This window comes from Maylandia zebra, linkage group LG12, assembly GCF_041146795.1.
Source record: "Maylandia zebra isolate NMK-2024a linkage group LG12, Mzebra_GT3a, whole genome shotgun sequence".
Classification (NCBI taxonomy): Eukaryota; Metazoa; Chordata; class Actinopteri; order Cichliformes; family Cichlidae; genus Maylandia; species Maylandia zebra.
Window position 1 is genome coordinate 18,582,322 of NC_135178.1, and position 25,716 is coordinate 18,608,037.

At 42.2% G+C, this 25,716-nt stretch overlaps 1 protein-coding gene and 2 long non-coding RNA genes across 3 annotated transcripts; 1 reads left to right on the top strand and 2 right to left on the bottom strand.

Annotated features, from left to right (window-relative positions):
* Positions 1 to 3,057: 3,057 nt before the first annotated feature.
* Positions 3,058 to 3,737, bottom strand: LOC143421481 (uncharacterized). Its single transcript, XR_013101138.1, has 2 exons — positions 3,400 to 3,737; positions 3,058 to 3,105 (listed from the first exon to the last, which is right to left on the bottom strand). It is a non-coding gene; the product is annotated as an uncharacterized LOC143421481 (long non-coding RNA).
* A 114-nt stretch (positions 3,738 to 3,851) lies between these two features.
* On the top strand, positions 3,852 to 5,832 carry LOC143421480 (uncharacterized). The gene is made up of 2 exons (XM_076890804.1): positions 3,852 to 4,352; positions 5,242 to 5,832. Exons 1-2 carry the CDS (start codon positions 4,093 to 4,095, stop codon positions 5,510 to 5,512), a joined length of 531 nt encoding a protein of 176 aa, XP_076746919.1. The 5' UTR covers positions 3,852 to 4,092; the 3' UTR covers positions 5,513 to 5,832.
* Positions 5,833 to 13,244: 7,412 nt separating this feature from the next.
* LOC143421482 (uncharacterized) lies at positions 13,245 to 14,036 on the bottom strand. Its single transcript, XR_013101139.1, has 2 exons — positions 13,587 to 14,036; positions 13,245 to 13,292 (listed from the first exon to the last, which is right to left on the bottom strand). It is a non-coding gene; the product is annotated as an uncharacterized LOC143421482 (long non-coding RNA).
* Positions 14,037 to 25,716: the final 11,680 nt, after the last annotated feature.

The window sequence follows — 25,716 nt, forward strand, 5'->3', positions numbered from 1 at the left end:
AACATTAACATTAAAAGATAAACTGCGGTTTCAACAAACACTAGTATTTGAATATTACAAAACATGTAAAAATGAAAAATGTCTGTTTGGTTTCCATTTTTTTTGTCATTTATAATGTTTATCAATCCAAAAGGAAAGCTTAAAGTGAAAATATGTAAATGTAGAATCATAAAAACTGTTATCAACTGGAACTCCCTTCCATCCACCCTGCTATCACCATCACCTGGGGAGAGAAGGTGGGTGTTGCGGGAGTCTGATTCTTTGGAGAGCCCGAGCCTGCCAGGAGCTGACAGATCGTTTTTATTCTGCCAGAGATCAGACTCTTTATCTGGGGCAAGAGAAAGGGAAGTGAATCCTGGTGAAACACAGGTGGAACTGTCACACACCTCCTTTGGCACAGATTTTGATCGATTTGCCTTGTTTAGGTTGGTTTGCGGTGATTGGAGTGCTTGACATACGGTGGGGACAGGTGCATCAGAGACAACGTGGGTGAAAAGCATCTGCGCAGGGCTCATCTTTTCCCTCCGAATGGTGGTTGGTTGACATTCAAAATTCACTCACGAAATATATTAGCATCATCTGCACCGTGACTCATGAGCTGCTAATGGCTTACTGTACCTCACAAACCTAGTTAAGCTCCCTGTTCAGTTTCGATTTCACTAATAGACAATGAAAGTCTGAGTGAATCCTAAATATTCTCAGCATTACACGTGTAAACAGAGCTGGCAAATTAAGCTCCCCTTCCTGTAATTTGTTAACACTGATGCTGACAAATATGAGGAAATAATTTAAAAATTCTAACTAACATGCAAATTTAATACTTGATCCGTGTTTATCTGTTCAGTGTAAAGGACTCAGACACAAGGCAAACGGTTTCCAGCTGCAACAGCATACTTCAAAGAGTCCAGGATCGTTGTAATTAAAGCGGGCATAGGATTCATTATTATGCTCATAAATCTCCCCTTGATTTCCCCTTGCTCAACACAAACTGGCACAGTTGTTGCTCCATTGCCTCATTGGCAAGCGCTGGTGGCTCACTGCAAAATATTGAACCACAGAGTAACTACAGTAGTTTTGCTCCTCTGTTACTGTAATATTGTAATGAATGATATGGATGGGCATACACGTGGATTTATAGGATTTGTATGTGTATTTGTATAACAGTTTACCCTAGTGAAAACCTGAAAGTGGAGGTGTGTAAATAGCTTTCGAGGCAAAAATGATCAGCTGGAAATATTTGACAGATGTGTCCTGACATCTCATGCTGAAGAAGAATTTGCTTCATAGCACTTTCACATTTTATCCAGCGGCACAGTTATTATTGATTACTGTTTACTTACTTGCACAGTTAAGTCAGCTTGGGAATGACAGTGTTTTGGTTCAAGCTGTTATATCAGGATGGTGCTAGTGTTATAGCTTATACCATATTTGTGATATATAACTAGAAACGCTGACCTTACAAAGAAAACATTTGGTCAGCATTTACTCTGCTATTTATGTTAATCTGCTGCATACATTCATCATTTTAAATGTTCACTCAGTGGCTCAGAGTTTTTTCCTCCTTAGGGCCTGATGGATTGTTGACCTTCATCAGTGACTTTCTGTCACTGCGGATGTCTGCAGCATCCATTCTACGCAGGGGAACTTTCCAAGAGGGCACATGGGGGCACTGAGTCATCCAGCCAGTGTAAGCACTGTGTTGCTTGACTGGGAAAGACACAAATATTTGATGAGTCCTTCCAGCTCGCACTGTGTTAAAGATGCACCGTGTCCAACACGAACTCTGCAGCAGCTTAAGGACCGGTTTACTCTGAGCTGACTGTGATCAGTGATTGAAAAAAAGAAGAAGAAAGAAATTATACAGAAGAAAAGCTGAAATTTTGTGCAAACATTTTCTGCTCAAGAACCGGGGAGGTTCAAGTCCGAGTTCATCTGCCAGACTAGGCATTAAAGATAAATAAGAAAAAAAAAAAAACCTATCTAAGAAGTGGGAGCTATTTCAGCAGCCACAGAAACACTTTCCATAACATGAGATAAAATCCTTGGACAAGTCCAAATATTTCTGCCTAATGTATAGCTCATATATATGCTCAGAAAAGGTTGATTAGTTGGGCATAAAATTGCAGTAAATATGCTGTAAATCTGGCTGGCTTTACCACTGCTCTGCTCATGCTCTGATGCTTTTTAAGCACCAGCCACTTGCCCTCATGGATGACATGCGTAATCACATTACGAGTCTGTCCGGCCCTCTATCAAAATCCTGGCTTTGAGTCTGCTGCTGTAATGTGTCTAATACTATTCAAAAAGCAAAGTAGAAAAACAACAATAGACCTTATTCACATGCTTAACCTCTCCATGCTGTAACCAATGGCATATATACAGTATTTATTTATCAGTATTCAGGCAATTGCATGGTGGTCTTACCCCGACCCAGTGAGCCAAAGCTGATATAATAAAGTGTGAAATAATTTAGACTAAGCATTCTAAAAGATTTGAAACATGCTGTGGGGCAGAAGCAGCTTTGCAAAAAGAAACAGATCAAGACCACAGCATTAGGATGAGGCAAAGTCCTTATCTGGTAACAGGGAGGAGAAATGGGAGAAAAGAAAGAAATTCACACCCATATTCCAAACCTATGCTGTATTTCATTTCACACAATTATGCCCAACTATTTGCCTGCAGTTACATTCATTGAAAATCCATCCCTGCGTTAATGGAATTATAATGATGTAGTGTATGCCGTGGCACCTAATCAAACAGAATTGATTTAAGTTGCTTTTTGGCCCAGGGCCCTCGCAGCTCAAGGGCTCCACGTGTGTCTTCTGTTTCTCTGGCAGCCTTTGGCTTTGGGGAGGAGACTTGATAGAATGAGGACTGTGTGTGTACCTGCACATGCATGTATCAGAGTGTTTAACAGGTTTGTTAGCATTTTCCATTCGGTGATGTACTGTATGCTGTTGGGTTGCATCAGTCTTCTGCCCTCAGCTGAATGTCTCTATCCAGCTTATGCAGTGAGCTAAACATAAAATGGCTTCAGTAAACACTCAGGAGACCGCGTGCCATTCTTCGGAGCTTTACTGATCCTTATTTTCCTTTTTTGTAAAACTGTAATAACAGAAACAGAATACAGTGTATTCACTCTCCATACAAATACACAAAGATTACATTAAATATTGTTGACTTATGTAAACAGTCACTACACAATCAAGAGATACAGAGATGGTAAGAGATACAGCTAACACCACATGCTGGTATGCTTCATGTTAGCAGGCTAAACAAAGGGCTAACAGCTAGCTTGTGCTAGTAATGTAACAAACTCGCTAAACACACAAGAAGCTCATTACTTTGCTGAACAAGGTACTAATAAGTGGGAACAATAAACCGTTTTGCCACACTTACAGATTATGCCTTTTCAAGGGCGTCAGATGCAGGAATTTACAGAGACACAGCCAAATGGACCTTCCCTGTCGAGCGCTGGGAGAAAACCACTGCTTGCGCTCTAACATGGTGCTACCCTGTCAACCCACTAGATGGCAGGCTTTGCCCAGACAAGATCAGGAATAAACATATTTTCTGACATGTTGCAACAGTTAATTACAGAACGAATGATTATGACCCGCCATATAACAAACTTATAAAAAACATGCCTTAGAAATAACAGGAGGGACAGAATACTCCCCGCCTGACGTCTGCAGGACGTCACACCAACTAAAGCTGAATCCCACTATTACAAAGGATATTAAGAGTCTTTCAGACTTAGCTCTTAGGTACCAACAAGACGACTTCACTGATGGGTCTCAGGTACACTCTACATTCGCCACTGCGGATGATCTTGACTTCAATCTTCCTTACGGTGTGTTCACACCGAACGCGATGGACGCGAATAAAACGCCCCAAACGCCCCTAATTTGACGCGTGTACATTCGCGTCTCAACGCGTGTCCAAGAAAAATCCATCGCGCGTCAAAATATGATATTTTGACGCGCGTGAACCGGAAATGTGGGAGGAATGTGGGAGGGAGTTGTGCCAGACGGTATCTTTGCAAGATGGCAGCTATCGAGCTAGCGCTTGAAGAGAGAGTCTCCCTTCTCTATGTACTGTGGAGAGCAGAGCAGCAGCGTAAAAGACGTCCTCGCCGTACCTGGGTCCATCAGGTCCTCCAGAGGCATGAGCAGTTTGGTGAGTTTCACCACTTGCTCCAGGAGCTGCGCCTGGATGACGGCCGATTCCAGCGCTATCACCGTCGGCCAGTTTGAGGACCTGCTTTCCCTCGTCGGTCCCAGCATCGCCCGCCTAGACACCAACTACAGACGCTCAATCCCACCTGCAGAGCGCCTGTCTGTCTGCCTGAGGTTAGTAAAACTATTTAATACGGTAGTCCTTTATTGATATCTGTGCTAATATGCTAATCCATCCAGTTATACACTGCTAACATGGATGTGCTATGCTAACAGTGAATGCTGTCGGTGTTTACTGAAAGCAAACTGTGGTACAGAGACGACTCTTTATAATATTTCTAGTGATACTCAGAAGGTCTCATCAAGTCCCGATTTAATTCGATTTATGCTGTTATCAGTGTTTGAATGATAGCATGGCTGTGGTGTCACATCAATGTATGCGCTCGGTGTTTGCTGATATCAAACTGTAGCATTAGGACCACTGAGTTAACCTTGTAGTGATACTCACTCCTTTTTATTTAGACCTGGTTTAATTCTGGGATAGTTGAATGTTTGTATATAATCCCTGCAGCTGTCAGACTCTATAGCAGGGGTCACAGCCTTTATTAAAACAGAGTTAGATAAAACTGTGAACAGTTTGGTTCATCTCTAGTTACATGGTTCTATCTTGATAAGCTATGTCTTATCACAGATTAATTTTTCAAAAATATTAATGATTTAAGCAAGGAAAGGGCTACATGTCAACATACAACTCTTTATTTCTATTAATGTCTTACTTCATTCCTACCTGATTGACATGTTTAGGAATTGTGAGTGATTGGCTCACTGTAGTGGCAAAAGTTGCTACCAATCAAATTATGATATGTTAAAGTTAAAACAAAACACAACTGTTTTAGATATTATCTAATATACATTTTGCAATTATCCTTATAATTACAAAAGGTTTTATGTAAGATTCATGTTTTGTGATTTAAATCTGACATCACAAAAGTATTTTGGAATTTGAATAATGTATTTTGTAACTGCAGTACACATAATACTGATTTTGAACAATTTTGTCCAGGTTCCTTGTCACCGGGGACTCCTTCAGGACCATCGCGTTCAGTTTCAGAGTCGGTGTGTCCACGGTGAGCCAGATCACCCCCAAGGCAGCGACGTCCATCTGGGACTGTCTAGTGGACGACTTCATGGCTGTGCCTTCACCTGGAGACTGGCGCTCCATCACAGAGGGATTCCAGGAGCGCTGGAACTTTCCTCTGTGCTGTGCAGCTCTGGATGGGAAGCACATCCAGACAAAGGCACCCCATATATCATATAGGAGACACACACATTGATATACACTAAATATTCATTTCATTTCTTTTTTGTGGTGCCCAAATTGATGCACCTGCTTGATTTTGTTTAAACAATTATTGCACACTTTCTGTAAATCCAGTAAACTTCTTTTCACTTCTCAAATATCACTGTGTGTGTCTCCTGTATGATATTTAACTGACATTTTTTATTGTAACAACCAACAATTTATACAGGAAAATAATGTCTATTAACAAGGTTGCCCAAACTTCTGCATCCCACTGTATCAGTATATTTTGTCATTAGTATAATATGAAATAAATTCTACATGTGTCAAGTCGTGTGCCAACATTTGCTGTGTAGTAGAACTGAGACATTAGTCATTATAAACATTTATTTGAAATAATATTAAAAGTCTCAAACAGAAAAACATTAAACATAAATATATAAAATATAAGAATTTACAGAGAGACAGGAATAAAAAGGACCAGCTGCTCTCCAGAGCAGGAACAAGGCTGAGGAGGAAATGCTCCATTGGAGACTGGTGTGGCCTCTTCAGGGACTCCAGGATGGCCAGCTCCACCGCCGATGGACCGTCCTGGGACCCGTCCCTCATCTGCCTCGGAGCCGTCCTCCTCTGTGGGCCTGTAAAACAGCACAAAACACAAAGAAATGAGAAGGCTGCTACTAGATTTTAATTTCAACATTGAAAAAAAAAAAACAATAACAGGATATAATCAGATTGGTTGTAGATATTTAGTAAAGGTGATCACAAGGGAATCCCACCGACTAAAAAGGTATCAGTGCTTGCTGTACATATCTGTGGGTGCAGCAGCAGGAGCTCAGGGACTGGGGATGCTCTGCTGCAGAATCAGTTGGTTCTATCAATACAGTATTAAATGTTAACAGGTTGGATATAATAATCGTAGAGTAGACAGTGGTCCCTCATTTATTGCAGCAGGGGTTCTCAGAATAACTAGCCCCTGGTCACAGTTCTCACAATTGATTCTCAAAGTGCAAACCTTTGTAGATTGCAAAACGTAAAAGTATTATTATGCCGCGGTTTGTCTTCATCTGCCCGCCACTTTCGTGCGCCTTTTTCCCTCACGGTGCAGGTGTCTATTTCCGAATGAGGCTCATAGTTATGGGTGTTTTTGTGCTGTTTTTTCTATTGGACGCGATGGTTATCAAAACCAAACGTGATAAATTTGGCAAGCGCAGGAGATTTGTCAATCAGGCTGCAGAATGCAATGCTGTACTGTGCAATAAAAAATCAGCGAAAAAGCAAAGCAGTGACGGATGAACAGCGGGACCACTGTGTGCTGTTTATTAATAAACAATAAAATATATTCCTAAATGATAACATGCATAAAAGCAGAACGGTATTTGTACGTCAGTGGGAAAATAGCGGTGGCTTGCTAGCTTTTGTGCTGCTTCCCCGGGTCAGTGAAAACTTTCAAAAGAGAAATGAATGAACTTACCAGGTTGCCCGATCTCTTCACATATCTTCCTCCAAGCTCGGTCCTTTTTATTCCTGTCTCGGTACTGAAAGCAGCTGGTGTTGTACAGCTCCGAGTTGTTTGCTACCGCATTGATTAGCCTTCCCCTCCATTGAAGTATGAAAGGCTTTGGCTGGATCTGCCCCTTTGACCTAGGTAACAGCCACGTCACCAGGCTCCTGATTGGTTGTCGCGGCGCGATTTGACGCTGGAGTTCAGATTTTTCCAACTCGAGCGGTAGACGCGAAACGCGCGTATGCACAAAATGCAACACAAAAACTCACGCGCGTGGTTTTATTCGCGAGTCAAACGCGCCAGACGCGCTACACTGACGCGCGTTTCACGCGTTTTCGCGTTTTCGCGACGCAAATCTGCTTCCGAATTTTCGCGGGACCCGCAATCGCGCGTCTTCGCGCCTTTCCATTGACTTTACATGTAAACCTGACGCTCTATTCGCGTCCATCGCGTTCGGTGTGAACACACCGTTACTCTGCCATCTTGACTGGGGAAGGTCTTTGTGACTAGCCCTAGTGGCCAGTCAATCCTGTTTTCTTGTCCCTCTTTGAGCAGGACCACATCTCCAATTTGTAGATTGGGCTTTGATGCCCTCCACTTGCGACGACCCTGTAGTCCGCTGAGGTACTCTCTCCTCCATCGTCCCCAGAAGATGTTGGCTAGGTACTGTACACGTCTCCATTGCGCTCTAAACAGGTCCTGATCGTGGAACTGACCTGGTGGTACTGGGGGCGCACCAACCTTTTGTGTGAGTAGCATGGCAGGAGTGAGAATCTCAGGATGCTCTGAGTCAGCAGAAACTGTGGTAAGTGGCCTTGAGTTGACTATTGCAGTGACCTCCGACATGAATGTCACTAACACCTCATGTGTGAGCTTTGCATTTCCGTGCTGCAGCAGCATTACGTCAAGGATCCGCCGACTGACGCCAATCATGCGCTCCCAAGATCCAGCCATGTGCGATGCATGTGGAGGGTTAAATTGCCACTCACAGCTTCTGTCTCCAAGATACTTGTTGATTTTGTCATTATGACAACCCTTCTTGTCGATTTGGAGTTCTCTGCAAGCACTCACAAAGTTTGTGCCGCAGTCGGATCTGAGTAGTTTAACAGCACCTCGCATGGCAACGAAACGGCGCAGAGCATTAATGAAAGATGAAGTGTCCATTGCTTCTATCACTTCGATATGTATGGCACGAGTGCTCATACACGTAAAGATCACTGCCCATCTCTTGGCCTCTGCCTGACCTCCTCGTGTCTTTCTGACTGTAACAGGCCACGGACCAAAAACATCTAGGCCCACACACGTGAAAGGAGGGTCTGTACACATTCTGTCTTCTGGTAGATCTGACATGATCTGCTCTTGTTGCTTGCCCCTTAATCTGCGGCATATGACACAGTTGAAGATGACACTACTGACGGCTCTTTTCCCACCCACAATCCAAAAACCTGCAGCTCTGATTGCACCTTCGGTGAAGTGTCTGCCCTGATGACATACTTGTGCGTGAAAGTGTCTGATTATGAGCTGGGTTATGTGGTGTTTACTGGGAATGAGCATGGGGTGTGTCTCATCTGTTGACAGTTGAGCTCTTGCGAGCCGGCCACCGACCCTAAGGACTGCATCAGCGTCTATGTAAGGACTCAGCTTGCTAAGTGGACTTTGTGTGCGAATAGACTCACTCTGCTCCATGCGCGTGATGTCATCCGCATACACCTCTTTTTGAACTGCACGAATGATAGTAACCTTGGCCTGCTGGAGCTGTTCTTCTGTAGCATAGTTGTTGCACTTGTGCCATCCACGACATGTGCTCTCTGTTTCACCTTTAAACGACTCGGCAATGTGAAGCAGTCTGGCAATAGTTTTTAGCAGACGACTCCAATTTGAGAATCTCTCGAACCTTGTGGTCCCGAGCTCTTTTTTTGACAGAAAGGTGGCACAGGATACGATATCTGGGCGCAGCTCAGTGTCGTTTTCAGGGCAAACAAGGTCAAAAGGTTCTTTCTGTATTTGTCGTTGGCCTGAATCTGTAAGGAAGGCAGGTCCGCTAAGCCATGTAGAGTGAGACAGATGCTCAGCGGGCAGTGCTCGTGTGGCATGGTCAGCTGGGTTTAGCTGTGTGGGTACGTAATGCCATTGGTGGGTCTGGGTAGAACGCCTAATGCGCTCCACACGGTTATGCACATACACATAAAAGCGTCTTTTTTCATTGAAAATATATCCAAGGACCACCTTCGAGTCGGTGTAGAAGTTCACCTCATTGATAGTAGTGTGAAGCTCCTGCTGGACCATTTCCGCCACTTCTACAGCCAGCACAGCAGCACAAAGTTCCAGTCTTGGAATTGTGATGTCTGGTTTTGGAGCCAGCCTGGCCTTTCCAAGAAGAAACCCAACTTCACTGAGCCCATTGCCTGCTGTGAGTTTCAGGTAAGCGACGGCTCCAACAGCTTTTGTGGATGCATCACAAAAAACATGCATTTCTTTTCTCTGAGATTCAGATAGTGAGATGGATGTATACATGCGGGAGATCTTGAGCTGTTGTAAGTGCTTTAGGGAATCTTTCCATTGTTGCCACTTGTCCTGTTTCTCCCTCGGCAGCGGTGCATCCCATTCGCTAATGTCCATAGAGATCTCTCTCAGAATGGAGCGGCCTTCGATGCTGACTGGCACAGCGAAGCCGAGTGGGTCATACAAACTGTTGATGACTGGCAATACACCACGTTTGGTGAAAGGCCTGTCATTGATTTCAACTTGAAATGACAATTGGTCTGTCGACAGGTCCCAGCCTAACCCAAGGCTGCGTTGCATGAGTGGGGCGTGTTGTCCACGTTGGAGTTCCTGCGGGCCTGTAGCTAGATCTTCACTTGGGAAGGCACTGACGACTACAGGGCTGTTGGATGAGATCTTGTGAAGGCGGATGTTAGACTGAGCCAGCATCCTTTGTGTTCTGTGAAGGACGTCAATCGCCTGGGTCTCAGAGGGAAATGACTTTAGCCCATCATCTACATAAAAATGGCGCTCAATAAATTCCCTTACATCACTGCCATATTCTTTCTCTCCTTCCACAGCAGTCTTCTTGAGTCCATAGATGGCAACTGAGGGGGACGGGCAATTCCCAAAAACATGGACTGTCATGTGAAACTCGTCCACTTCTCCATCGAGGTCGTGATCGCAGAACCACAGGAAACGCAGATAATCACGATGGTCCTCTCTGACCGTGAAGTTGTGAAACATCTGCTCCACGTCAGCCATCACAGCATGTGGGTCACCTCGGAATCTGAGAAGCACGCCCACAAGGCTGTTATTGAGATCTGGGCCTTTACACAGTACTTGATTCAGAGACACATTTTCGAACTGGGCGCTTGAATCGAAGACTATTCTGATTTTTGCTGGCTTTTGGGGGTGGTAAACACCAAAGTGTGGGAGATACCAGCATTCTTGGTGGGGTTTGAGAGGGGGTGCCCTTTCTGCATGACCTTTGTCGAAGATCCTTTTCATAAACTCCACATAATGATCTTTCATCTCCGTCTTTCTCTTTAATGTCTTCCGTAGGGACATGAGGCGGTTGAGAGCCTGCTCTCTGTTGTTGGGTAAGCGACGTCGGGGATGACGAAAGGGCAGGGGGGCGACCCAGTTATTTGCATCATCTTTAGCAAACTCTTTGTGCATAATGTTCAGAAACGTCTTATCTTCTGCAGAGAGTGCCATTTTGTCATCATCAGTAGTTTGTTGAAAGATGTGTTTGCCCAGTTCATCTTTGACCTGTGTGCTCTCAAAAAGGGGGCATTCTTCTGTGATCTTCACTTTTGTGTAGATTCTGTTGCCACAGGGAGAGAGAAAACTGGGGCGGCCATTATCCAGTATGTTAGTCTTGTAGGAGTTCAATGTGGGTCTGTGAGCTCCCGAGAGGCAAACATCCCCAACAATTACCCATCCAAGATCAAGCTTTTGGGCATAAGGTGCTTCATTGGGCCCATTTGCCTGGCGTCGAACCTTGTGAGCCTGAATTACATCACGGCCTAAGAGGAGGAGAATATCTGCCTCTGGATCAAGAGGGGGTATTTGTGCAGCTATGTGAGCTAGGTGATGATGAGCAGCTGCAGCTTCTGGGGTGGGTATCTCACTCCTGTTGTCAGGAATCTGATTACACTCTGTCAGTGTTGGTAGTGGTATGGACACTTTTCCGTCCACACCCTCAATGACAAAGCCGTGAGCTCTACGGCCTGTTTTGTTCGTTGTGCCAGAGCATGTTTTCATTGTGTATGGAAAGGCTTCACCATGTACATTAAACATGTCAAAAAAGGGAGAACGAGCCAGTGACACATTACTTTGGTCGTCTAAAATTGCGTACATTTTCGTTTTCATTTGAGGGGCTGTGCTGTGATATACTTTCACCATGCAAATTTTAGAACAAGACCGTCCTTGTTGTCCCTGTCCACATACCTCAGTGCAGTTAGATGTAGTCACTGTGGAGCTCGGGATGTCTGGCTCCCCGCCGTGTGCCTCTGGTGTAGAATCAAAGCTCCCACTTCTCCAAGGGGGTGGCCCGGCATGCATGGCGGAGATGTGGGTATCGCTTTTGCACTCCAGACAACGAACATCAGCTTTACAGTCTTTGGCCCTGTGTTCTGTTGATGAGAGACACTTGTAACAGATCGAAAGCCCTTTGAGCAGACTTTTCCGCTCATCCAGTGTTTTCATCCTAAACCCTCTACATTTTGCAAGTGAATGGGGCTTCATGTGTACTGGACACCGTTTGTCGGGATCAAGAGAGTGAGTGTTAGATTTGTTGCTGGGTGTGCCAACCTGTGTTTTGTTTGCTGTTAGCGGGGCTCTAAAATGTGATTGTCTCACCAGTGGCCTTTCTATCCTCATGTGCCCAGTGCTGTAATTTTGTAGGATAAAGCTGGGGTCAGTTTTCATTTCAGCATTGCTATTTACGAACTGGACAAAGTAGGAGAAAGGCGGATAGTGCACTCTGTGTTCTTTCTTATACTTGGACCCCTGTTTGATCCATGACTCTTGCAGGGTATGTGGGAGTTTTTCCACAATTGGGTTTATGCCTCTTGGAGTGTCAAGAAAGCTGAGGCCTGGCAGATATCCTTCGTTTTTTGCTGCTTCAAGTTCCAGGAGGAGATCTGCAAGTTCCTGTAGAAGGTGATTGTCTCTCGGAGTAACTCTGGGAAAGCTCTCTAGGCGTTTGAACAGAGAAGCTTCAATAACTTCTGATGAGCCATAAATCCTGTCTAGCCTTTGCCATAAACGCTGAAGACCTGTTTCTGGATTGTTAACATGGACAGCCCTGATTCTCAGAGCATGCTGGAGAGACTCCCCACTAAGCCACTTAGTGAGCAGATCGAGTTCTTCACTGCACTTTAGGTTTAAATCTTCAGTGGCATTGTGAAACGTAGATCTCCATGCTAGATAAGTCTCTGGCTTGTTATCAAACACTGTCAGTCCTGCTGTCAGTAGGTCACGACGCGAGAGGAGGGCAGCGAGGTCTGATACATCTGCTTGTCGTTGTGGTTTGGCTGCTCCAACATAGTTGGACCAATGGGGAGGTGGAAGTTTGGGCTGCCAAACAGGTGGAGAACTGGGGGGGTACCCACGCGCAGCTGCTGCTGATATGTCCGGCCCTGTAGTGTGGGTGTTGTCTAAGTCACATTTTTGCTCTCTACTGTGTTTTGACTCACCTTCCATATTAGTGTTATTGTGGAAGTGGGTATCTACATACTCTTGAGTGCGGCTGACAGCCGCAGCTATTGTGGCAGGAATGTCTGGTGGCTTCACAGACTCTGCTTGGTCCAGAACTGCAGCCTCTAGGACCCTTGCAGCTGCAAGTGCTGCTTCTGCTTCTCCCTCCTGCTTCAGAGCATTTAGCGCTGCCTCCATCCGGGCCTTTTCGACCTCCATGTCTATTTGGCGTTTGGCATATTCTGCTCTTGCTCGAGCAGCTTCGGCTTCAGCTCGTGCTCGTGCTGCAGCAAGGCTTGCTGCTGAGCTGTTTGACCGGCGTGAAGCTGCTGAGCTGTTTGACCGGCGTGAAGCTGCTGATCTGCATTCCGACCTGACTTCCAGCTGTGAAAGCTGCGAGGTGTCCCCGTGGTTGGACATGATTGCTGTCGCTGGAGTGTCTCAGGATCCTGGCAGTGCACTTGATGCGTGGAAAATCTTTTTACTCTTCTGCCCTCAGCTGAATGTCTCTATCCAGCTTATGCAGTGAGCTAAACATAAAATGGCTTCAGTAAACACTCAGGAGACCGCGTGCCATTCTTCGGAGCTTTACTGATCCTTATTTTCCTTTTTTGTAAAACTGTAATAACAGAAACAGAATACAGTGTATTCACTCTCCATACAAATACACAAAGATTACATTAAATATTGTTGACTTATGTAAACAGTCACTACACAATCAAGAGATACAGAGATGGTAAGAGATACAGCTAACACCACATGCTGGTATGCTTCATGTTAGCAGGCTAAACAAAGGGCTAACAGCTAGCTTGTGCTAGTAATGTAACAAACTCGCTAAACACACAAGAAGCTCATTACTTTGCTGAACAAGGTACTAATAAGTGGGAACAATAAACCGTTTTGCCACACTTACAGATTATGCCTTTTCAAGGGCGTCAGATGCAGGAATTTACAGAGACACAGCCAAATGGACCTTCCCTGTCGAGCGCTGGGAGAAAACCACTGCTTGCGCTCTAACATGGTGCTACCCTGTCAACCCACTAGATGGCAGGCTTTGCCCAGACAAGATCAGGAATAAACATATTTTCTGACATGTTGCAACAGTTAATTACAGAACGAATGATTATGACCCGCCATATAACAAACTTATAAAAAACATGCCTTAGAAATAACAGGAGGGACAGAATAATCAGAGTGAAGTAATAAGCTACTGTAATTCCAGCAAAGGTATGGAAATAATAACACCTGGGTAGGAGTTGTAAGGCTGCTAAGATGCACGCTGTGACAATGATAAAATGCAGATGGTATAAAAATGATAAAGTCTGACCTGTTAAAAGAATCAACATTTTAAAGAAATTCAAACTATGACCAGCAAAACAGTCTCTGATTGGAAGAAAAATACTTTTACCTCTTTTGTTTTTGATAGCGCGCGTGTGTGTGCGGGTCGTTCTTTCTGTCTGCAAACATTGTGGCTCAAAAGGGTTTGACTTTATTCTGTTACAGCTTTGTAGGGGTGTGGTGTGGGCTCATGTTAACAATATATTTAAATCCATTTTACATCCACCAAGGTGTTCAAGGACAACTTAATTATTTATTGGTCAAAAACTTACAAAAAGCCTTATATCTTAGAAACTGTGATTCTTGCAAGCGTGTTAAGTACTGTCAACATATAGAAAGTACAGTGGAAAAATTTAAGATATCCAACCACATTTGAGCACTGGCTTTTAATACTGTATGAGAGTTATTTGGTATTAATATTATAAGTTGTAGGTTATTTGGTACAGGTTATTTTGTTATCCCTGTACAACACTTTGGTCTACCTTGCTGTTGTATTTAAATATGCTACATAAATAAAACAAACTTGAACTTAAACTTGAACTGTGACCTCTGACCTCTCCTTCAAGGTCAATAAATAATCTCAAGGTCAAAGAGAAAATAATGCTTCTATATCAGAACACAAAACAAGCTTCTGATCAAAACATTTTTCACTTGATATTTATTACTACACATTTAAATGATTTTAACTAAACAATTAAATGAGTGCTATACATGTTCTAGATTGACATAAATAAAAAACAACAACAACATGTACTGCTATAATACAACAATTTCCCTTCTGGGATCAATAAAGTATTGATCTGTCTATACCAAAAATTATTTTAAGTGTATTAAAATGGGTTTCAAGAAGGCAAATATCAAAAGCCTGCACGTTGCACTTGCTTTTAGTACACTACAAACATTTTAAAGAAAAGAAACAAAATGAATATATACAAAATATAATAGGATTCTCTTAAAAGTAAATATTGCCCAATGAGTGCGGGGCCTCGGCAGAGGTTTGGAGTGCTTCTTGCTTGTCTTTGTTTACAAGTAGAAGTAACAGTATTGACTACAACATTTAACCATTTGCCTAAACATATTTTTGCTTTTTCAATTTTATTTACATTTGTAAACAAACATGAAATATTGGCTGCTGTTTCCAGAGGAATCATTAGAACAGTTGATGGGTTCCTAGATTATCAGTAATACATTAGTTATATAATGTACAAAATTTCATTGCAATCTATTGGCATTTTCACAAAAAAAAAAAAAAAAAAAAAAAATCACAAATATGAGACTATCAGTGATGCAGAAAAGTGAGGAGATCAGCGAAGTCTTTTGGACTCTTGGCCAGCATGCAGTTTGTGCTTATCAGTTGAACAGATGTTGGAAGTGCACAGGGTACACGAAAGCTGATCTACTAGGAAGCTAGAGAAAAAAGTCAAGTCATCACCAAGATCATTCATCACCTGAGAACCATCTGCTTCCCCAGTCTCACAATGAGTCATCCAGCTGTTAAAACAATCACTGAAAAGCACAAATGCCAACCTACTGGTGGAGCTCAAAAGATTTTCAGAGTTATTAAGCTTCATTTCCCTATAAATAAAATCTCATCATAGTTGTGGGCAGACCAACAGACTGACCAACCAAACCTTCCCCAGAGATACGCCGCCAATGTGGCATAAAAATGGTAAAAGTCCTCCCACATGAAAAAAGCATTAATATACATTTTGGTCCTGTGAAACAGTCTTTCCCCTGATAAAGTTACAAAATGTCCATTTATTCCTTACACGGTTTACTGCTAAAAAGATACGAAGGAGGCTCTACCCAGAGTCCCGAACTGAAACCAGTTGTCTTTTTTTAGGTGCTTTTTTGAGCCATAAAGTCCTGCCCGCATCGCATCACTGCGAGCAGGTTTATCCATCAAACGCTGCACTTCAGCTGACCGCCATCCTCCTCACTGCCCACAAAACTACTCTGCAAACCGATTTTACATAGCCAGGTTGCATATTGCATTCACCCCGCTGACTAGCCTTTTGTGAGGCAGCTGCTAGTCTGGCAACATTGTCTCACGAAGCAAAGCAGTCAATGTCAGATGTCCTTGTGAAGAAAAAAAAAGAAGGTGAATATGTTTGTCAATTAGACTGTTATTCAGTGTGGACACAAGATGGCTGCAGAAATGCCTCAAGTCTGAATTGAATCAGTAAAGCAAGAGAGGTGAATCAGAATGTGTAAATAACTTGAAGTGGAGCAAAAAGAAAAGGCGTACACAGACAAAATGTACGATGGGCCTAGGAAGAGTTTTGCACATTCACAAAACCTCATTCTGGCAATTCATCGCATCAGATTCTTGCTGAGTCTCCAGTGATGAGGTAGAATCAGATAGAGCAGAGACCTTACATAAAAATACAGCCTTTTCCCTCTGTGCTCTGAAAGCATGCAGCCAATTGTGTATGACAAATTGAGAGCATTTTACAATGCCCTTTACCAAGCGTCTGAAAAATTAGTTTCCCAGCCTCTTTCTCCTGTCTCCCTAACGTGGACACCCACGTCTCCCATTTCCTGAATACCTTGAAAACACAAAAGGAGAGTAGTGACATTTATTAGGCCTGAGTTTATTTGTATTCCAGCTCTTCCTTCACTACACATCGGCTTTTATGAGCTCACTCAGGCGAAACATTAAAGAAGCTCATTCTTTATTAATCCTCACAATGACAATTCAAAGCTTCCGACATACTGACTTTACTGTGTGTGCTTGCACTTTCTACGCTATGAAATCAGGTTACTGTCATTATTTTTTAAACATCCCTTGGTTGTTGCCGTGTGTAACGTTTTGCACTAGTTGGGCTTTCCATTTCATCAAATGGGACAAAGTCAAATTACTGTACATGAAGAGTTGAAGTAAGTACTTTCCACTTGCGCTGTGTGCTAACCTTGTTCCGTGTGAAGTTGCATATGAGTCTGCACTCAGCTGTTGAGTGAGTTGACCTTGTTACGTTGGCACTCCAAATCATCTTGTTTCCCTCATGTTTAAACAAATTTATCAACACTGAATTCATTAAGAGCACACAATCCAAGGCTAAAGTTTATTTTCTCCCCCCCATTTTTAGCAAGATTTTTACTCACAGATATACAGCCAACTGAATGCTAATTTAGTCACTTTGCATTTTTCACCTGCCCTGGGCTCGATTTTACAGTTCAACATCTGTGCAGCCCTGAGGAGTGATAACCACACATGTCAGATATTATTGCACATTATTGTACTTGGGGGGACAAAATGGACTGCATTTGCCTGTCTGCATTTAAGCAGGAGTTTTAGTTACAAACAGCAATACAATATCACTGGGTTAACTTAATGTTATATTTAAGGATTTATTGATGTTCAAAATTAATTCTAAGATATTTAAAAAAATAAATAGAGAATGATGTTTGAAATAATTTGCTTATGTTGATGGCTTTTTCCTTCCTTTACTTATACATTTATTTTATTTTACTAAGATATTGAAAATGATGCTTAAGCTTTACATAGTGTACAGTTCAAACTCATCTGATGACTTCCTAAAGTGACTCAAAGAGACACAAATGAAAATATTAAAATCTAAATCTTAAAACTGTGAAACTGTACATGCCAGTCATGAACGCAGCCATGACCCTGTCACGAGAACTGTCTCTGTTCCAACCAGGTAGAGACAGGAACCTGCTGGTCTTCGAAGGGCCACGTGGGAACCTCGGAAACAGTCTATCCACCCATTTTCTTGTGTTTAATGGTTGTGTGTGTGTGTGTGTGTGTGCCTGTGGGAAGAGGCTGGAAAAACATGCAAGCGACACAGAGGAAGGCCCCAGCCAGCTGGTGGATTTGAAGCCAGGACCTTGTTCATGTGAGACAACAGTGCTAACATAGGAAAAAAAAACAATACAATGTACTGTTTTAAAATGAAGTAATTCACCATATTAATTTCTTATTGATGGCTTTCTGTATATTTTAAACACATGTTGAGTTTTACTATTTGCAGAAATAACAATAAAGAAAAGGATAATGTACCAGAACATTTTCAATTGGCACCTGAGCTCCCATTTCAGTGAGTGTAGGAAACACTTTACCACTGCTTTGAAATAATCAATTTGTGAAATGTTTCCCATTCTCATAAATAACTTTTATTATTGTTGTTAATTTTGTACATGGTAGTGTTGTAAGTGTTGTAAAATCCAAAATTGTAAATTGATCTGTAGATCAAAATTCATTACAGACCCCTGATCCACACCCTGGGCATACAAGAAAGGTTTGAAATATAAACAATATACATCAAACTAATGGCTAGGGATGGGTATCGTTTAGGTTTTATCCGATACCGGTGCCAAACCGGTACTTTTGAAACGGTGCCGGTGCTTAAACGGTGCTCAAACCGGTGCTTAAAGAATGGAGAACACAAAATTGGTCCAAAAACCTCTCATGTTCAGCTGTTTTTTGTAAAAAGATAACAATGTTAGCCTTTTCTGCAGCTATGGGGCATATATGGTATCACTCTTGGCTGGAAGCAGTGCTTAAACAATGGAAAAAACACAAACTTTGTCCAAAAACCTCTCATGTTTAGCTGTTTCCCTCTTTTTCTTTGGTCATTTTAGCCTTTTTGGCCAGGGTGAAGGGAGTATCTGCCATCAAACAAGAAGACAGCCGCATGTAGCTATGATGATGTTTGCTAGTTCACCTTACATGCATTAATGTAATAACGTGGTTAGCCTACTCAACGTAAATTACACGAACAACATTAAGCTACTCACGCAGAGAACGGCTGCTGCTGCATCATCATCCATCATCATTTCTGCTACACTGGCAGGGCTAGGGGCCAGGACTCTCCTCTTCGTGTTTTTGGGTATGTTGCTAACTCCGGGTCCGATAACAGGCACCACACCGCAGTAGATGCGCTCGGTGTGAGGGCTCGCAGCAAGCTATCAAATACAGCGCATTTCTTGGTTTTTGAAAAAAAAACAAAAAAACGCTATGCGTCGCCAGGTGTTTCATCGGATTTGAGGTGTTACCTCCTTTGCACAGTATCACAGTATCAGCTTAAAGCACTTGTTGCTGCTGAGTTTGCATATTTTGCTGTGAAGTACAGCCAGACTTTTGACCGCTTCACCTTGGGCATTTTTAATCTGTAGCTCTGCATAAAAGAACGTACGTACCTGGCCCCGCCTACTATCCTCGGAAACGTAAAATGATTGGCTAGAAGTGTATCACAGCTCAGGAAAAAAAAGCACCGAAATAAAGCACCGAAATGTGCACTGCTTTTCGGTCTGGTTACTACCGTTTATGTCAGAACCGGTGCCATCATGGCACCGGACACCGGTACCCATCCCTACTAATGGCTTTTGGAAACAATTGTGATGGTTAACACTCAAGTTTTAGATCATCAACAGAGACTGGGAGAATATGGAAGAATGAGATATGGTCAAGCTATTCTAGTATATTCAGGGATCTTTTTGACACTGTGTGTCTGTATGTGCTTATAAATGGGGTCATGGACATTTCACTGAAAACACATCAACTACTTCTACCTTAAGTGAGACAAATGAGCTGAAGTAAGCCAAATAAATGCCATAATATAATCAAACCAGAGTTAAGCTCCAGATGATAAAAACACTGCTAATTTTTTCACTTTTTAAATACACCTGATTTAAACAACTCTCAAAGTCTTTTTCGAACAAGGTTGGTAACAATGAAACTTGGAATGTCACCGTCTGATTGTACTGGGACTTGATGATTGAGCAATTTAGGGAAATTAGGACTCAGGCAACATTTGGTCTTAAACTGATTTAAACAACTCTCAAAGTCTTTTTCGAACAAGGTTGGTAACAATGAAACTTGGAATGTCACCGTCTGATTGTACTGGGACTTGATGATTGAGCAATTTAGGGAAATTAGGACTCAGGCAACATTTGGTCTTAAACTGCACCAAGGGAACATTAGGCTTAGCAAAAACAGAAGTGTTGTTATTATAGGGAAATCAATAGTACTTTTTAATCCTAACTCAATTTGAGGGAGCTGGAGTCTCTGTAAACAGCTTTTTTATTTATTTTTTCCTTAGTGGAGTGTGCATGCACCGGGTAATCAGATAATGTTGTTTTGTTTCTGTGGTTTTTTGTTTTTTTGTTTTTAGCCCTATCAAATAGCAACCCAATTTAATACTTGATTGTGAAGTTACTGACAGCTTCTGATGTACAAATGTTATTTTACTTTGATGCCGACGCCAACACTTATCAATTACGTTTGAAATGCTGTCAGACCACAAATAAGACGTTTGTGATTACAGGAGGCTTTCAACCCACTGCATCACAGAATCACTCAAATCATTTTTGGGACAAATAAGACTTCTAGTGAAAGGGCGACATGGGTACATCAGCAGACAGGTAAAAGAGTCTAAATTTGGAGAACAAATGGCTAAAAAACAAGGTGCCCTAGGGAATCAGATGCAAGGAATTTAAGAGAATAACACAAGAAACAAATCAGCAAGTAAAGGGATGAATATTATTAAGAGTCAGAATTCTTTTTAAAGTGCAAAGGGAAAGCACGGTTATAGTTAAGCCTCTTTATTATGTATCAAGATTGAAACACAGGGAAGAATCAGCGATGATAATAAAAAATGTTGAATCGAGCAGCAAATTTTCAATTCATGCGAGAATGTTTCACTGATAAGCTCACACAATAAATACAATACAATGAAAAATTACTTAAAACATTTCAATAAAAATCTCCAATAATTTAACACAGCTTGAGCGGGGTGCAGGAGGTGGGGGCAGTCGTTCCCCTTCAAGACATAATGATGGATTATGACCAGACTGGACTGTATGGGAAGTGCACAATCAGCTAAATGTAAGCCAGAGGCTGAGATTTTCATAAATATGTATGGCATCTTACATACTGTTAAGAGGCTGCAGTGAATTACAGATCAGCATTATCAATTCAGAAATACATAATTCTGCTGAGGTACATTTCAAAAGCGGCTTACTTCAATAGATGCAAATATGACACAATAGCCTCAAAGAGCTGAAGAACTTTAAGCGCCTCGCTTGACTTTCTGTTGCATACAGAATGAGTTCAAGTGACATTTTGTCCCTGCAGTTTTCACCTATCAAAGTACTGTTTTAAAGAATCCATCCTCCAAGGACACTTTATTACACGGTGATAAGAAACTTGTAAAGAAAAGTTTGCAAAGTCCACTTGATGGGAGAGCGATGGGGCAAGAAGCACGGAGCAATATTAGCAGCAGTCCCTCGTACAATCTCGTTTTCCGTTTCTGAAGCAATCACAGGCCAGCAGAGCACAACTGCACTGCAATTAAGCTGTCTGTGATTTTTAATTAAAACTAAGAGGCGTGATCCGTCTAAAACTTTGTTTGCCTTTCAGGCAACACAAGTTATCATCTTCGTAATGGATAAGATTATAACGTATGAAAAATGATCACATTACAATTCACAGTTTGACATAATATAAGGCAGACAGAGAAAGACAAAGTAAGTTTTTTTTCCCCCTTCCTTGCAGTTTGCCATCCAAACATTGTTACAATTAGGACAATAATTGTAATAGAGACATGAATTATTCAGAGGTGTTTCAGCTGTACCCAGTAGGCACAATCAATACACTGCCTGACGCCTTCACTAAGGCAAAGTCCATTACAACTTCTAATGCATCTGAGTAGCTTCTGAACCAAAAAGCAATTTAATGTTGATATCTCCGGGGACTGCACAAGAGAACTTGAGAGAGACCAATAAACAAAACCAGCACAGCAGCGAGCATACACAACCCTGAGGGATACAAGCTTTTACTGTACAAAACCATTGACTCTAACTTTGTATTGACAATATGAACATCAAAACTGTAGCTCTTTTAAAGTCCAGTCACAGGATACATGAGTCGGTGAAACAGCTGCCAAAAGATGCACTAAAAACAAAGTATTTTTTCCTTCCACTGCCGTTTTCTTTTTAGTGTTGTACACAAAAACCTCTACAAACATTAATTTTTTGGTTACTTTACAATACCTTTGCAACAACTTCCTCTTAGTCTAGAGAAACTGATCGAAGAAATTCTACAAATATGTGGCCATTAAAAAGAATATAAAAGGACGCCTATTTTAAACATAGTTATGACTTGTGGGTCACCATTGAAAGTCAAGTTGCATCCTAGACATCTCCTTAGAATCTAAACATACTTGGAGGCAAAGCATTCATGTCCAAGATGAATGCAAAGATGGCGCCGGTGTACGTGGCTGCTCGTCTGTCGCTGTCAGTTTTGTTTGTTTTTATATTGCTCCTGTCGTGTGTCACTCAAGAAATCGGGTCATTACTGGTGTACGATCGCCAATCGCTTCTGAACCTCCAAAGTTCTGGACAAAATACAGCTCCATTTTCTAACGGAGGTCAGAATTCATGGTGTCCGTTGCTGTCACATATCCCAACTTGCCCATGCCGTGCAGTCATGCTACCTCCCCGGCGAAGACGTCGGGGTAGGCGCAGTGGTCGGCTGGTTAAACTCAAGATCTCTTTAGCACACCATCCCACTACCGTCAAAGGAATACAGAGATTATTTCCTGGAGTTTTTGTGCACCGACGTTTCCTGGACCCCGTGGATTCCTGCCTCATCCCCGTGGTCTGCCAGGATGATGCGCCGCCCCTCCATGACCCCTGTCCCCCTCGGCTCAACGTGCGCCGGGCGAACCGCCGCAATCTGAGGCCGCTGTGTCGGACTCCCTGTGCCGCTGGGGTTTTTACCTCATCCCCGGCTCCTGTCAGGATTGGGCTGGTAAACGCCAGATCGCTGGTGAACAAATCTTTTATTCTGAATGAGTTATTCACCTCCTGGAAACTAGACTTCATGTGTGTCACGGAGACTTGGCTTAATACTGGTGAGTCCAGTACTTTATCTGAACCCTTACCAGCGGGTTGTTCCTATTTTAACACACCAAGGACATCAGGGAGAGGAGGAGGTACGGTGGTTGTTTTTAAAAAGGATTTAAATGTAAACAGTGTGTTTTACAGCCCTCGTTTTCCAGCTTTGAGCTCACGTGTTTTGAAGTTAATCGCTCTAACTCTGTGCTCTTTGCTGTTATTTATCGTCCCCCTAAATACAATAAGAATTTCATAAATGACTTTTCAGAATTTCTAGCTGGGAGATTTTAATATCCATGTCTGTTGCCCTGATAAACCTCTGGTGAAGGAGTTTTTAAGCCTCATTGACTCTTTTAATCTGGTCCATACCTGGTCCCACACATGAACACGGACACACACTAGACCTGGTCTTGTCACACAGTCTACCTGTGTCTAATGTGGAAGTGACTGACACTGCTTTCTCTGACCATATGGCTGTATTATTTGATGTTGTGTTTTCACGCACTACAGCTCAAACCGGTGCTCCTGTTCGCCGCTGTCGGATTATTAACCCTTTCACTGCTGCCCAGTTCTCAACTGCTTTTAACCAGCTGTCTATCCCCGCCGATCGTACTCCCTTGGACACAGAGAACCTCAGCTCCTGGTTTCAATCTTCTTGCCTAACCATTCTGGACTCTGTGGCACCATTAAAAACCAGGAAGCCCAAGGCTAAAACCGATCCTTGGTTCCCCAAATGATCCTGTCCCACCACAATTTTTTAAGGAGATTTTTCCTAGCATAGGCCAGGCTGTTCTTAGTGTTATAAACAGCAGTTTAATATCTGGTGTAGTCCCTGCTAATTTTAAGCATGCGGTAGTACAACCCTTGCTTAAGAAACCTGCCCTGGACCACACTGTATTGGCTAACTACAGACCTATCTCCAAGTTGTCTTTTATGTCTAAAATCTTAGAGAAAATTGTACATTGCCAATTGATGGATTTTTTTAAAATGAGAATGGTATCCTGGAGGTCTTTCAATCAGGTTTTAAAAACTTGCATAGCACGGAGTCAGCACTCTTAAAGGTTTTTAATGATATCTTCCTTTCCTGTGACTCTGGCAATCATGTTGTTCTTGTCCTCCTTGACCTAACAGCTGCCTTTGACACTGTAGACCACAACATTTTACTGTCTCGCTTGCACCATCTTGCAGGCATTCGTGGTACTGCTTTGAAATGGTTTAGGTCTTATCTTTGTGACAGAACTTTTAGTGTTAACTTTTTAGGGTATGAGTCTTCCTCTGCCACTTTTCAGTCTGGGGTCCCGCAGGGCTCAATTTTAGGGCCTCTGCTTTTTTCATTATATTTACAGCCCCTGGGAACCATCCTCAGAAGGCATGGAATATCCTTCCACTGCTATGCTGACGACTGTCAGATCTATCTGCCTCTGAAGCAGAACGATGCCTTCTCTATTAAGCCACTTTTAGCATGTCTAGAAGACATTAAATCTTGGATGTCCCTAAACTTTCTAAGATGCAATTCCAGCAAAACATTCTGTTTGGTCCTAGTGGACCTTGTGAACCCTCCACTATTGATTTGGGACCCCTGGCAGAGTATTTTAAATAAGTTGTTTCAAACCTGGGTTTTAAGATGGACAGTGATTTTAAATTAGATAGTCAAATTAGAGGTACTGTCAAGTCCAGTTTTTATCATCTAAGGCGCTTGGCAAAGATAAGACCTATTTTATCCAGGCCGCATCTTGAAACGGTAATCCATGCTTTTATTTCATGTCGTTTAGATTACTGTAATGCACTATATTGTGGAGTTAGTCAGCATCTTCTCTCTCGTCTGCAGCTGGTCCAAAATTCTGCTGCACGACTTTTAACCAGAACTCGTAAAAGAGAGCACATAACTCCCGTCCTGGCTTCACTCCATTGGCTGCCTGTATATCTTAGAGTTCATTTTAAAATTCTCATGTTTGTGTTTAAATGTTTAAATGGTCTTGCCCCAACTTACCTCTCTGAGCTTCTGCATCTTTACCCCCAGATCTCTCAGGTCAGCTGACAAGCTGCTCCTGGAGGTACCCAGGTCCAAGAGAAAGCTCAGAGGTGACAGGGCCTTCTCTATTGCTGCTCCTAATCTGTGGAACAATCTTTCCCAGCACATTAGAGAGGCCCCTTCACTGTCCACTTTTAAAACACGTCTTAAAACCCATTTTTACTCTTTGGCTTATGACACAGTCTGACCCTGATTTTATTGTTTTAATCTAATGTGCTGATTTTATTGTTTTAAATGTTGTTGTTTTTTAAATATATATATGTTTTACTTATCTTATATTATTATTACTATTTTTCTCATTTTTTTTAACATGCTCAATGTATCATGTTTGGCATGTCAAGTGTACAGCACTTTGTGTTCAGCTGGTGGCTGATCTGAAAGCGCTATATAAATAAATTGCTTGCTTGCTTGCAAGATGATCATTTATGATGAGAACAGCAAACAACAAAAACAAACATAAATAGAATTTTTAGCTATTTATTCTTCTGATAAGTTGTTACTCCCTCCCTATATTTTCACACAATATCTTTACTTTCCAACTTGCAGTTATGTTTTTCACTGCACACTTTCCAGACATCAAACTAAGTTGAATCTAAAAGGAGGGAACTTCAGGGTGAATTTACAGTAAATCATTGAGTTTTACTGATGAGGAGAATTTGTGGCTTTCTTGGTTCTTGGTTAGGTTACTTCAGTGGTTGTTGACATCATATTGAATTTAAGCTGATGAACCTTAGATTCGTTTTTTATATCAACTTCATTCTGTCTGGTAAAATGACAGAGTAAACATTATACTGTCAGTGTAGCAGTGTATGCC